This window comes from Rhinoderma darwinii, chromosome 2 (assembly GCF_050947455.1).
Source record: "Rhinoderma darwinii isolate aRhiDar2 chromosome 2, aRhiDar2.hap1, whole genome shotgun sequence".
NCBI classification, from domain to species: domain Eukaryota; kingdom Metazoa; phylum Chordata; class Amphibia; order Anura; family Rhinodermatidae; genus Rhinoderma; species Rhinoderma darwinii.
Genome location: NC_134688.1, coordinates 164,782,315 through 164,798,208, shown reverse-complemented (window position 1 = coordinate 164,798,208; position 15,894 = coordinate 164,782,315). Strand labels below are relative to the sequence as shown.

At 38.4% G+C, this 15,894-nt stretch overlaps 1 protein-coding gene across 3 annotated transcripts in view; it reads right to left on the bottom strand.

Annotated features, from left to right (window-relative positions):
- The window catches only part of NALCN (sodium leak channel, non-selective), a 722,821-nt gene that overhangs the window by 546,375 nt on the left and 160,552 nt on the right, over positions 1-15,894 (bottom strand). For all 3 annotated transcript variants that reach the window (XM_075852442.1, XM_075852444.1, XM_075852443.1), the window contains 2 exons: positions 7,023-7,106; positions 6,229-6,368 (listed from right to left, as the gene is read on the bottom strand). In XM_075852442.1, the coding sequence (XP_075708557.1) occupies positions 6,229-6,368; positions 7,023-7,106 (224 nt within the window). The remainder of the gene's footprint in view (positions 1-6,228; positions 6,369-7,022; positions 7,107-15,894) is intronic.

Here is a 15,894-nt window from a genome sequence, read left to right as displayed (position 1 = left end):
GCTTCGTTGTTCCATAACAACTCTCCCACTAGGGTGCGGAAGTGAATGGCGTACTCGCCAATGGAAGAGTCTCCCTGGTGAAGGTTCGGCAAGGAGGCAGCTGCCGATGACACTCATCCAAGTTCCTCAAATACCAAACGAAATGTCTGTAGGAACACTCAAGGGACCATTGGCAAAACTAACACGGGTAGGAACAAAAAATGCTCAGGCAAGGAAGAAAGGGGCAGGGCCCTTCTTATAGTCCAGGGTGATCTGGGAGCAATCAGCTCAATCTCACAGATGTGTGCACTCTGGCTCTTTAAGACTGGACTGAGCTCGCGCGCACCCTAGTGCTCACTGCGGGACAGGACGGCCGCATGTGCTGGCATCTCTGGAGAGAAAGATGTCGACAGGATGAGAGGAGTTCGTGGTCAGCAACAGCGGACTTTACAAATATAGATATTGCTAGATATATGGATAAACAAGGAAAAACACAGCGCACATAGTGCGTGAACCTCAATAAATATGGTGTGTAGGGGTGAAAAGGTGGTCAAAAACGATCACCTGGTCTAGTTGTGCTAGGAAAACAACATCCAAATAGACGTGATACCAAAACACTCTTAAGAGTGATGGTTAGGCACAGTTGCAGCCTTGATCCTAAACTGGGCTGATTCCGTTCAGAATATTAGAATGGAGAAGATGAAAACAAGTAAAATTTTGGATCCCTTTTTCATGGCGCAACAGGATAAACAATATTCCACTTAGGAACAGATTGACAATGTGTCAAGAATCGATTAATCTCAGAGGTTTATTGTAATATAACATGACGCGTTTCGGGGTCAGACTAGACTCTTCATCAGGTAAAATACAAATACAGTACTAATAGAAATGACATCCTTTATATAGGGCAACAAGTATGAGGGAACAGGGATTGTCGAGTGAGGGTCGAAGGTCACAGACCTTGCAATCAAATCGAGGTCTGAGCGAGCCATTAGTTGTACCAAATTGTAAGTACAAATTTCCATTTTTATATACAATTTATCAATATCAACTCTTGTGGTGTTTAAATAACAATGGTATATTAAAAAGGATATATTAAAAGGTAGAAAAATCGTTTGTGTATATACAATCTGTATGAGGCCGATCTTAGGTTACGATCCTGGGTGTAGGTATTGTTAAAACTTATTTCCGCTAGAAAACACCCTTATTTCTACATAGTGTTAGTGTGATATTATTAATTAAATTAAATCTAAAAGAAATGGATTGAAATTTAGTGTATAAATTTGTTATATAGAGTCAGTGTAACAGTGGCATATAAGATCAACAGAAAGCGGTTGTCATAGTGATCTGACGCTTCGAATAGGTATGTTTGAAGTTTAGCTCTGAACTTATATTAATATTATGTAGTCTCAACATTATTAAGTCTTAAAAAAAATAGCATCTATGAACTTTCGAGCTTTAGCTACTAGTGTTTTGTGTACTACATCTTAATATTATTTTATAATTGTGACTCTGTTACCTGCATTTGTATATGAATGTTGAAACTTCAGTCATGTGATTTTTTTTTTATTATTGCTATTTATTCACCAACGATGCTCTTGTAATGATAGGGGTAGGGAAACAGACAAGTGAGCCCTAATCTACCCGCCACTCTGTCCCTGCCTACTTGCAACGACCCGCCCTAGGCGACGGGGTACAACTGGGCGGCGGTCCCTACGCTCAGTAAGTGCACGAGACAAACATACAAGGGAATATAAAGCAAAGGGAAAGGGGCAGTTGCCCACGGCAACACCGTGAGCAACAGAGTGGTGAACGAGCCAAGTCAAACCAGGAGAGCACGAGGTATCAAACGCAGAGCAGAAGAGTAGTCAGAAAGCCTGGGTCAGTATGGAGCAGGATCAAATAGTTAGGAGCTGTAGCTGGGCCAGGAAACCACACGGAAAGAATCACAAGCAAGGAGGAACAGGAAAGACAGGTATAAATAGACAGAGGGCGGGAGCTAGCTGAGTCTGGCCAGGCTGCGATAGGCTCTCCCACTCCTAAGCCTGCCAGCCTGAGTGGTGGGAACTGGAGTCAGTCTCAGAGAGATAGACTCAGGTGAAGACTGATTACCTATGGAAGTTAACCCCGAAGCTGTGCCTGGCAGATCCTTTACAGCTCTAGTGACTTGTTAAGCTTGTTCTCTCTATGTCGCCACGTCAGGCCACGTGTCCTTGGTTTGTTCCATAATTTATCCTTTTTCCAAATGCTACAATTACTATATATCATCTTTGAACTTCATTGACCATACAGGCCACATGATCCACAACACGTAATGCCTTTCTTTATCACTTAGTCCATTCGTTTATTTTCACTTACATGTAGAAATCTATGGACTTTGGTCCTTCTTGACTATATATGTAAATTTATTTTACTATTATGATTTTTTTGTAGCTAGAAGCAATTTGACTTAATGCACATATGGCGGTTTTAGAAGTAAAAAAATGCATTATGATATAATGGAGCACTTTTATGTGAATTGAATAGAGCTTTATTTTTTATTTCTTCAGCTTGTATACTATAACAGGTATTTTTACAAGTAATTAATATTTTGGTTAATATAGTTTCTACATAACAAATATTATTGTATATGTTCGGAATAAAAGGAAGGGGTGGTAACTTGTGATTAAATGCCGCATTTTCGACCTTGGCATCTACTTCACCTTGATTTTACATATTACGTTATTACACTATCGGAGGTTGATACCTTCTCTTTTTCCCTTATAGAGTGATTGAGGAAGATTTTGTTCCAGTAATCTTGATGGGAAATACATCTTAACAAATAACGGAGATCCTGCAATTGCAACATGTTTTAACAACTTTTAAAGGAGCTCCTTTATTCAGCTTCTGAAACCCTGTGGACGATCTAGTGACTTAATCTAAACTGTGAGCTGTGCAAACCATTGATTCTATTTTGACTGATAAGTTTATTGACTGATTAGTTACTAATAATGAATTATTTAATGACTTAAATTAATTCATAATATTGATTTAATTGTTTAGAAAATTACAAAAAACAATGACAAGTGTAACCCCCTAAAAAAAACATAGCACACACCTCTCTGAACCCACAAGCATCAGTATAATACATCCTGGATGATATAAATGCATTTTGCATGGGTGTCAGGTGCTCAGGCATTGATATATTTATTTCACACAAAATGTTCATTAACCCAAACATACGATAATTACCACTAGCCATCAATTTTTGGCTGCTCTACTTCAACACTATTTGCTTTTGAGCCTTCACTACGAAAAATGTCTGTACTTAAAAAGCTAAGGGGGAGATGTAAAACTAATATAGGGTTTTTGTCCTCAACACCATAGTGACGTCATACACAATGAACACATATTTGACACCGCTATGCACAGAAGAATTAAGATTCATTTTTAAGGTAAATATAATTGATTGAATGAACTACCTTGAAAAAACATTTCTTTCCCCTAGTTTTGACCATCTTCCTATTTAAATAATACCTATAAAAAAAGGATATTGGTTCCACTTTTAAATAGTAAGAAAGCCCTATTTGTCCCGCAAAAGGAAAAAAAATATCACCTCCAGACTGTAGCATTCTAAAAAGGAGAAATTTTGCTCTAGGCATGAAGGCCCAAAACACCCCCGGTCATAAAAAAGAGCTAAGCCAACAACACATTTATAATTATAAATATATGGATATAGAACCTTCAAATGGTCAATGAATGCTGCATTTTGTATCATGAGTTTACAAAGATTCCATGCCCTGTGTAAATAAATTATACTAATGTTGCATTTAAAGCATTGCAACTCTATATGAAATTCAATGTGCAATTTGTAATTCTTTAAAAATGTAAATTCTTCATATAAAGCTGTACTATGTAGTCTCAAATACAGACCTACAGTTGTATTACCATTGGATTGTTATAAAACATGTGTGGCAATCAACTGAGACATATCTTAAGGCACTTTTTAATCAAAATCACATTTTAATTAACTTAATGCAAATCAGGAAATTAAATCTCAGAACCTCTGGTAATTTTGGGAGATTTTAATAAGCAATCTGACAGGTGACATGTTTATTTTTGCGTCAATAATGTCCCTAATAGATAAATTATAAACTGAATATGTAATTTGAAATTAATTTGAATCTAATATTATAAAATACTCTATATTTTAGGATCGTTGCCAAAATATGCAAAATCATATTTAAAATTTTAATTACACTTGTGCATTGACAAACTTGAAGAAAAAAGTTTTAAGCAGTAACAGTGAAGCTTGATTTGGTTTCTGATACGTGCAAAGTAGATTTACAATAATTCTCTTACAAAACAGTAAATTAACTCTTAATTATTTTATTTACGAGAAAGCTGCCAACAGACATTCTATAATTGAAACTACAAAATCTTTTAGCTGATCATTAAACTGATCCTTTATCCCTCCCATGAAAGAGAGGCAGCTCTTTTTTAAAGGGGTTGTATAATTATTAAATATTAAATTTCTCTTTTAGATCACGCAAAACTTTAAAAAAATTTGAATTGGATTTTTCTTTTTTTAAAGGCCCCTTTTTCTAGATATTGCTGTTATATGCTTGTTATGGTGGCCCCTGGTGTTCTTTCAAATCTGGCTCTGAACTCATGTGCGTGAGCATTGACTATGTATCCCTTCCTTAAAGTGTAACTAAACGTTTAAAAAAATGATTGACATATCATAGTGACATGTCAGAAGTTTTGATCTGTGGAGGTCCAAGCACTGAGACCCCCGCCAATCGCTAAAACTAAGCAGCAGTAGTACTCAGGTGAACGCTGTGTGGCTTAGTTTCTTATCGGATTTCCTCAGAAAGCGGAGTGAGCGTTGTATGGGCTCAAAGACTTTCTATTGAGCCTGCACACAACTTGCATGCCTTTCCAAGAAAAGGCGATCAGAAACGAAGCGGCACAGCGCTCACCGGACCTCTTTTGCCGCTTCGTTTTAGAGCCAGTGGGGGTCTCAGTGCTCGGACCCACACTGATCAAAACATTTGACATGTCAAAAGTTTTTTGAACATTTAGTTACCCTTTAAGGAAAGGCTACATTACAACGAGCAGGGGCATGCGAGTCGTGGTCAAATTGTGGCATTATCAGGACCTCAGCGTTTACTTACGGAAAAATGTCTAATAAATTACATCAGTATGTGTTATTGTACCTGTTGAATAGTGCCCTCAACTCACATTCAATGTACCAATGTAAAGCTTGTGCTTTATGCAAATGAAGGTCTCAGTCAGTGGTGTACACTCCATGGAGGTAGACCATGCGACTGCTTTAGGGCCCATGGTGGAAGGGGGAGAAACCTATCCACTAAGGTCCTCTGCTGCCTCATTCTCTTTCACCCTCCAACCGCTTAGAACTTTTATAGTTTTGCATCGGTAACAGGGTAAACTATGGTTAATATCACAGACCTGGAAAAAATAACAGCCTGAAGAGTCTTACTTGTTGAATTTATGTTTTGTTTTTCATTCCTCAATCTCAAGGATTGGAGATCCCAGGTAGTTATAATTAAAGATTAACATTACGTGGGTACTTCTAATATTAAGGCATATCGGTAAGAGTAGTGGTACTGTACTGATCTTTGGGCCCTTTCCGATCTTAAAAATGAAGAGTCATTTTGTCATTTCTCCTGCATAACAGTACTCTCAGCCACTCACTGTGGAGGGAACTGCAACACAGCTCCATTCAAGCAAATGAAGTAGTGTTGCGGTTCCCTGCAAAGCGAGTGGCAGGGAGCATCACTATACAAAGTAAACTGCATCACTAATTTAATGCTTCATTCAGAGCCTCCATTAGACAAACTCCAAGCAAAGAGGAAAGGATGGCATAATCTAGAGATATCTCATCACTTTCTATAAGGAAAAAAAGAACATTTAAGAAGCCCTTCATTTTTGGGTGGATGTTTTCTTTAAAATTTGCAACTTATCACTTTTTTTCAAATGTATTGCATTTGCATTTCTACTAGCCAGATGACCATGCATGAAGTCCCATGTGTAGTCACATAGCAAAAGAAGTTTAAAATAAAATATATTTTGAAATCACAGGGAAAATTCTGTATAATAAATGATGGTTTCAGAAATTATAAAGAATGTGAATAATTTAATCTCCAAAGTAGACGTTCTCATTATACCTAATAAGTATTATTCAGCATCTTTAAATATATACAGTTGCTATGGCAACAAAAAGAAAGAAACTAGAAGATGACTTACTTTAAAATGTTTGTTATTCTACTTCTTGGCAGCTCAAATCGGAAATAAATACGAAAAGCACGAATCATTATCAAAGGACGAGGAATCCGCAACATTCCCCATGGAGACATCTGATCAACAACTTCTGCAATTTCAAATACCTGATTGTGATAAGACAAAACAAAGGTTGGTAATATATAAGATTCATCTTCATTTTACTGTAACTCTAATTACTGGCAGACAATGTAACAGGAAAGATTATGACGCCCTATTGGGTGTCAGTATGTTTTTGTGCAGTGGGAGTATTTCTAAATACTAAGATGATACTACGTCATGTGAAGAACTTCAGTGTCTTTTTTTCATCCTTGTCAACAATGTAACGATTTTATTCGATAATGCTACAGATCACGCAGGACGTGCTGCAATCTGTGGATCATGGCATGATGACATGATGCGCTATACTAAGTAGCAAGTGACACTATTCACATACACATACAAACAGCCTGCGATACCTGCATACAAAATGTCGCCAGTTGATTATACAATACCTGTGCACTGCCTAATGTTGGACACTGGCACAGATTCTTTACCATGGCTCAGGAGCTTAAGCTGCCCCTCAAACCATCCTCTGTTTTCTTTAAACCAAGCTGTCAACATATAGAAGTATGCATCACAGTAAAGATGGTGGACGACTCACAGAAGGGATGCTATTTGTCTATTTATGTTGTGCTGAAGCAAACTACTTATCTACTGCACATAATAAACATAGCAGTTTATATTTTCTGGACATGCCAAATTGTATTCTTTAGAATTACCTGTAGAACTAAGGATACCCAGAGACAAAACACCATGAATCCATCAAAAACACACCAACGATCCTTGACATAGGATGTATCTCCCTGAAAAAGACCGTAAATTTTTAAATGATAAATTAATCATATTGCTTTTGTAACTTGTTTAAAAGACATAAAAAATGTGAGAAAATTATACTTTCTCTTTACTATACAATATATGTACGGCTTTGTTCCATCTGCGCCAGGGTCTCTTTCCGACGTTCCGTCTGAGTTCTCCTTTGGAACGCGACCCTGACTGATGCAAACCGAAACCATAGGTTTCCATCACTATGCTTTTGATTCCGCCAAAACGATCGAACCCTTGCACAATGGAGACAAACGGAAACCATTGGCACCGGATCTGTCAGCATTGAAATCAATGGTGATGAAAACGGAAACCTGTCGTTTCCGTTTGTGTCAGTCAGGGCTCCGCTTTGACGGAACGTCGGAATGGAGCCCTGACGCAGATGTGAATGAAGCCTAAATTGTACAGGAAAAAATGGTTATTACATCTTTTCTAGTGGCGTTTAATCAGGAGTAGTTAAAGGAAAATAAGGCAGAACTACCAAATATGTGAAAAAAATTATCCTTTAATTCCACGTGCGACGTTTCAGCTCAGTGTGAGCCTTTCTCAAGCATTATCTATACTGAAGGGTCATTTGGACTGTGACCCAAGAGGCGTGCACCCAACCTAGTCTTTTGTCTGGTGCTGCTGACCTGTATCTATCTAACCAGGAGTAGTGCTTCCCATGTTCTCCACAGGACATTTGCCTTACAAATGGCCTTCAACTGAGTATGCAGCCATTTACAAAATAAAAATGCGTTGTACCAATTCTTATTCTATTTTCTAAAATATTTTACGTCATTTGTATGTGTTTCGTATATATATATGAGTTTCCTGGAGATGTAGGACTTTCCAGCTACTTTTTTACAGTTGCTTATATAATAAATCTAAGTCGGTCACATGATGAAATTCCTGCTGGTCTGAATTCAAACTGAAAAAGACCTAAATACTACAGTAATTTACAAATGAAAAAAAGTAATATTATATCAGTGTCCAGTCAGTGGTTGGAAGTTATGGAACAGAATCATAAAAGAGAGACGCTCTATTATGGAAAACAAATAATAGTTAGGAAATCGGAAAAAAACAAAAAAACAGGACAACTGATAGTTTCGAAACTTGATTGCCACTCCGGTATCTTCTGGACCAATAAAGTTTACTGTGTTTATCTTGCTTCAGAATCCAAAAGTATTATGGAACCAATCATTAACTCCTTCCCGCAGAAGCCACTTTTGTCCTTCCTGACAGAGCCTTATTTTTCAAATCTGACATCTGTCACTTTATGTGGTAATAACTTTGTAAAGCTTTTACCTATTCAAGCGATTCTGAAATAGTTTTCTTGTGACATATTGTACTTTAAGTTAGTGGTAAAAATTGGTCGATACATTCAGTATTTAACCCCTTAAGGACACAGCCTGTTTTGTCCTTCAGGACACAGCCAATTTTTTCAAATCTGACATTTGTCACTTTGTGTGGTAATAACTTGGGAATGCTTTCACCTAGCCAAGCGATTCCACGTAGTGCAATGATTAGAGCTGTCGGTCATTCACTGACAGCAAGCCTATTAGGTCCCATCTGTGGGCGGGACCTAATAGGCTATCGTATGTGGCAGACCAGGAGGCCATTATTAGGCCTCTTGTTGCCATAGCAGCGATCGGATTCGTCACGATATTATCGTGTCGATGACGATCACTACAAACCACTAAGATGAAGCGATCACTGCATCTGAGGGTTTAATGGCAGGAATCGGAGCTAGCCCCATTCCCTGCTGTTATAGCAAAGTGTCAGCTGTAACATACAACTGACACCAACGGCTGATGTCGCAGGCTCAGCTTCTGAGCCTGCGCCATCTTGAAATTGCGGCCGGATGCCTCTGGGCGGGACCTAGCAGGCTTCCGTACTTGGCACACAGGAGGCCATTGTTAGGCTTCCGGTATGCCGGAGCAGTCATCGGAACCCCGCGATTTCATTTCAGGGTTCCGATCGGCTTGTAAACACCATAGATGCAACTCTCGGTTATGAGGGCTGCATCTAAGGGGTTAATCGGCCGGATCGGAGGCTAGCTCCGGTCCTGGCCTTGAAGCAGTGATAGCATTAAGCTATCACTGCTTTAAAACTGTGTCTGACGACAAAGTGCACTATTAATGCTGTGACGTAATAGTCCGTCAGTTTGCGTTAACAGGACAACTCCTTTGACAGACTATTACGTCACATAGCGGGAAGGGGTTAATTGTGGAAAACACCAAAATGTAGCGAAAAATTTCAAAAATTAGCATTTTTCTAAATTTAAATGTATCTGCTTGTAGAACAGATAGTAATACCACACAAAATAGTTGCTAATTAACATTTCCCATAGGTCTACTTTAGATTGGCATAATTTTTTGAACATCCCTTTATTTTCTAGGATGCTTCAAGGCTTAGAACTTTAGCAGAAATTTCTCACATTTTCAAGAAAATTTCAAAAGGCTATTTTTATAGGGACCAGTTCAGTTGTGAAGTGGCTTTGAGGGGTCTATACAATACAAAACCCCATATGTCACCCCATTTTAAAAACTGAACTCCTCAAAGTACTCAAAACAGCACTTAGAAAGTTTCTTTTTAACCCTTTAGTAGTTTCACAAGAATAAGGGCAAGACCAGACGTGGCGGAATTGCTCTGGAATTCCGCAGCGGACAGTCCGCTGCGGAAATCCGCAGCGTACACCTTTCTCCATTGCTTTCCACCGCTTTTTAGGTATTGATGCGGACAGTGTATGCAGAACTCCGCCACGCCTGGTCATGCCCTTAAACCAAAGTATAGGTGAAATTTACAAATTACATTTTTTTTGCAGAAATTCATATTTAATAAAAAAAAAATCTGTAACACAGAAGGTTTTATCAGAGAAACACAAGTCAATATTTATTGGCTAGATTCTGCCGTTTTTAGCAATATCCCACATGTGGCCCTAGCCTGCGAATGGACTGAAACATAGGGCTCAGAAGCAAAGTAGCACCTAGAGGATTTTGGGGCCCTTTTTTTATTAGAATATATTTCAGGCATCATGTCAGGTTTCAAGAGATCTTGTGATCCCCACAAGGAGTTCATCTAGTGGTGTAGTGAGCATTTTGAGCCCACAGGTGTTTCACAGATTTTATTAGAATTTGGTCGTGAAAATGAAAATTTTTTATTTTTTCCAATAAGTTGTAGTTTTATCTAAAATAAACCAATGTCCACAAGGAATAAAGAAGAAACAGCCCGCCTAACATTTGTAAAGCAACTTCTCTGGAGTACCAAAATACACCATATATGGGCATAAACTGCTGTTTGGGCACAGGGCAGGGCTCAGAAGAGAAGAAGCAACATTTGGCTTTTAGAGTAGAGATTTTGCTGGATTGGTTTCTTAGCACCATGTCGATTTTGCAAAGCCCCTGTGGGACCAAAACAGTGGAAACCCCATTTTGGAAACTACACCGCTCAAGGTATTCACCTAGGGGTGTAGTGAGCATGTTAACCCCGCAGGTGTTTTCCAATTAATATTAGTGTGCACTCGATGTTGCAGAGTGAAAATAGGAATTTTCCATGGATATGCCAATATATGGTGCCCAGCATGTGCCACCATAAAAAGACAGCTCTCTAATTATTATGCTCTGTTTCCCGGTTTTAGAAACACCCTACATGTGGCCCTAATCTTTTGCCTGGACATTCGACAGGCTCAGTAGTGAAAAAGGACCAAGCGAAATTGAGGCCTAATTTGGCGATTTGCAAAGTATTGGTTCACAATTGCAGAGGCTCTGATGTGAAATAATAAAAGAAACCCCTGAGAAGTGACCCCATTTTGGAAACTACACCCCTCAAGGCATTTATTAAGGGATGTATTGAGAATTTTCACACTACAGACCTTTTCCATAAATGATTGCGTTTTGGATGGTGCTAAGCAAAAATTTTAATTTTTTCCCCCTAGATATGTCATTTTAGTGGCAAATATGTTGTGTCCAGCTTGTGCCACTGGTGACTCACACCCCAAAAATTGTTAAAAGGGTTCTCTCGGGTATGGCAATGGCATATATGTGGAACTAAATAGCTGTTTGGGCACACGGTAGAGCTCAGAAGGGAGGGAGCGCCATTTGGCTTTTGGAGAATGGATTTTACTTGGTAATAATTTTGTTTGAGTATTGTTGGTGTTTTCAATTATAATGTGGGGGTACATGTAAGCTGGGCAGAGTATATCAGGGGCATAGTCAGGTGGTATAATAATGGGGTAAAAAAAAAGAACAATAAAATAATCCATAGATGTGCATTAAGCTGTGAAGGAATCTTTTCTGCACAGGCCAGTGTCAAACTGATAAATAGTGTCCTTTCTTATCCCCCTTTTTGTACACACTCGGCACCTTTGCAGTTTGGGGAATTTTGCTTGGAAACTATTGTCCTGGTATAATACGGGCGCCCTCACTTCCAGCAGATATGTTTGGGCCCTACCCTTCCTGGTTCCCTTCTTTTAGGGCCTTGATAAATCGCCTTTTGAAACAGAAGAAATGTTCCCCTCGGGCCTGCACAATTGCATATTTTTTCTTTCCTGACTTATTGGAGCCTTGACTAAATTTATTTTTTCATAGATATAGTGGTATGAGAGCTGTTGTTAATATTGGTACCATTTTGGGGTGCATGCGACTTTTTGATCACTTTTTATCCTATTTTTTGGGAGGCAAGGTAATCAAAAAACAGCAATTCTGGCATCGTTTTTTTTATAAAGAGTTCACCATGTGTTATAAATTACATGTTTACTTTACTCTGCGGGTCAGTACGATTCCGGCGATATCCAAATTTATAGCACTTTTTTGTTTTACAACTTTTTGTACAATAAAATTACTTTTGTAAAAAAAAATGCATTTTTCGGTCGCCATGTTGTGAGAAATATAACCTTTTTTTTTCATCTACGAAGCTGTATGAGGGCTTGTTTATTGCGAGACGAGCTTTCGTTTTTATAGGTACCATTTTTGGATGCGACTTTTTGATCACTTTTTATTCCAATTTTTGTAGTGCAAAATGACAAAAAAAACAGAAATTTGAGCCGGCGCCATCTTGCCGTTGGCTATGGAAGCCTTTTAGGAAGGCTTCAGTACTAGGCAGATCAGGAGGCCAGTATTAGGCCTCCGTTTTCCATTGCAGCCACCGGCACCACGGCAATTTCGTTGCTCGGGTGGCGATGAGCTGCAAACACCTTAAATGCAGCGATCGCTTTTGACTGCTGCATGTAAGGGATTAATGGTGAGGATTGGAGCTAACTTCGGTCCTCACCATTACAGCTGGTTGCCAGCTGTAACATACAGCTGACACGCGGGGATGATGGCATGGACTCTGAGGCTTCTGAGCCCATGTCATCCATTTGTCGTAAGTATACGACAAATTGCAGGAAGTACTAGCTTTCCAGGACGTAAACCTACGACAAAGGTCAGGAAGAGGTTAAATACATACTTTTGACCACTTCAGTCACATTGTACTGTTTGCTGAATTCAAATAATTTCAGATGAAAGCAACTAAAAGATCTGCCTATAGATAAAATATACATATACACAACATACCAGCGAAAATGTATTACACATAACACTGCATATGACTTATGATATATAAGTTTACTTAGTAATGATACTTTTTTTTTTCATTTGTAAAGCTGCATTTATGCACTCTTTTATCTCAGAGATGACTTGAAAAGCACTGAACACATATTTTGCTTGTATATATTTTTGTAAACCTATGTAGAATTACGGCAACAAGCTAAAAGAGAATGTGGCAAAGTTACCAGTACTGTCTTAAATTCAGACAGTTTAGAATTAGACTAGATGTGCCCAATTGATCACAGTGGCTCATGTTTGATGATAAATTTGGTGCATCTTTAGACACTTCTTTTTAACTTCATACCACCTAATGGTTGCCCTACTTTAGACCTTTTTTTTCTTCAAAATATTTGGGCCAAATTGGCGCATCTTATGCCACACCCCTTTTCCACTATGCTACGCCTCCTTGTTGGACCACTTGCAAACATCTGTTATTTTTGGCGCATTTCATTGATGAATGTGTCTAAAATAATTTGTGCCAAAGAGACGTTGCAACTTAGGCCAGAATTCTGGGGCAGTACCAATAGTAAGTTTGCCTCAATCTGTACTGTCATAGGAGAATTGTTTATAGGGAAGTCTGTCTTCCTGGGATATAGGAACACTGCTTTAATCATTTTGTACTAGCTGTCTTGAAAAACAAAATTCTTCATATTTTGGGCATCGGTCATGTAAGGTGTTTGCCCGTCTGAAGTTGTTCTTCTGTGTCAGACTTTTAAACAAGATGGGTGGAATATTCTTTCTGTAAGTATTCAATATAGAAATATTTATAAAGTAGAGTTTTTAGAGTTGTCGCCCTAGGTTTGTACTGTGTATTTTACATCTGTATGCATTTTAACATGTAAATCAAGTTCTACACAGAGAATGGAGCTTCTCCCCAAACCATCCGCTTTCTTGCGAGCTTGGCTCATACATTACAAGTGACAGCTTGAGGCAGTTACCATGTAAGTACAAATAATCACTTCTGCAGACTTTAAATATGCTGTTTTATGTTATCAAACACTTTACTGGCACGATTTGAAATATGCCGCTTGCAAATTCTATTTACAATGAACATGTAAAATCAACCTGAATACACATTCCTGGAGATTATTCGAGTTACCTACCATATTCAGAACATTCTGTGACAAATAATTAAAAGCTACTTTTAAGTGTTCAAACTAATGTATTACACTCAAAAAAGAACTAATTGCAGAACTATTTACCTTCATTACTGACACACCTAAACCCCCACTTAAATGGCCACTTTATTAAATCCATGACAAAACTATTGAAAAGTACCAGTCACGGGATGGATACAAACAAAAGTCACGGATTATCCCTCAGAGAGACATACATTTCTTTATATGCACTCTATGTGAGTGAAGTCATACAGCTATTTAGATACCTCCTGTTTCTGCATATTAGCCATTAAAATATTAAATTATAATTTAAAAGCATCTAGTACTCATGTAATAGTAAGGTCTGTTATCAAGTTAACTGACATTCTGCATGGACTATTGTATTGAGAATGACACAAATCTGTAAGACCATGTAACATTTCAAGGAAACAAATTTAACACAAAATAATCAAACCACTCATGTTTGCTAATGCTATATAACGAACTGCAATTCTAAAACTGGGACCATATGACTAATGAATGACATAGAAATGTAGTGTAACAAAAAAAACTTCAAAGATAGTTACAGAAAAATTGTTTGCATGAAATGCCACTGAAAATTATATTGAATAATTGAAATAATCACAACTCATATTATAAATAATCATAGTACTGTAGATACAATTTATTTTATTTTATGATCAAACCTGAAAATAAGATTAAGATAGATATGTTGAAAATTAGAAGCTCAATTTTGTAACTATTTTTTATACTAATAAACTGTAAAACTATTCCTGTTACAAACATAGCACCAATATATTCTATAGCTCTGTACACAAAATGTAATCACTCATACAGGGGTGTAATTAGGAAAGACTGGGCCCCATAGCAAACTCTTGACCGGGGCACAGCCCCCCTTAGTAGAAAGTGCCACACACAGACCCCTGTAGATTGCGCCACTGTCAGCCCCCTGTAGATAGAGCCACAGCCCTCCCCTTGTAAATAGTGCCATACAGTTCCACCATGTGTATAGTGCCAGACAGCTCCAACTTGTGTATAGTGCCACACAGCTTCCCCCTTGTCTATAGTGCCACACAGCCCCCTTTGAGTATAGTGCCACACAGCCCCCCTTGTGTATAGTGCCACTAGGCAATGGCGAATCCGAGAAAGTTGTATCAGCCAGGGAGATGTCACTCAAACATGGAAAGGTGGGTTTGGAGGCAGGACTATGTGACCCTTCAGGATAGCGGCACCACCCCATGACCCCCTAATGAGTAATTAGTATATAGTGTGCGCCGTATTAAAAGAGGATTTTAAGGATTTTGCTGCATTTGAAAAAAACATACAAGGGAATGTTTGGAAATATTGTCAGGTCATGTATTACCGCATGGTGGCAGTTCAAGGGGTTAAAACTACCTCACAGATTCCCATTAAATATACAATTAATTGAGAACAATTCCATCTGCCCTGCAATTTTGTTATAATAAATATATCCTATATAATTACAGATCCAGAACCAAGCTCTGACATACATACAGTACCACAACCAATCTCAGTACATATATACAGCACCAGAACAAAGCTCAGTACATACATACAGCACTAGAAACAAGCTCTGACATATATACAGCACTAGAACCAAGCCCATACATATATACAGCACCAGAACAAACCTCAGTACATAAATACAGCACTACAACCAAGCTCAGTACATATATACAGCACCAGAACAAAACTCATTACATATATACACAGCACCAAAACCAATCTCATACGTATATACAGCACCAAAACCAATCTCATACGTATATACAGCACCAGAACCAAGCTCAGTACTTACATACAGCATCAGAACCAAGATCAGTACATATAAACAACACCTGAACAAATACAGCGCAATTTAGTGCAACCCCTGCCGTATAGGTTTGAACGGCGTAAAACTACAGCTCCCAGCATGGCCCGAACAATGGTAAGGATAGGCTGGGAGATGCTGTTTCACAAAAAAAAATCATACCACCATCATCTCGCTGCAGATCACACAATGACTACAATACTGATTAGAGGCAGAATAAATATTTACATTAAGTGACTTACCTGTGACGTCT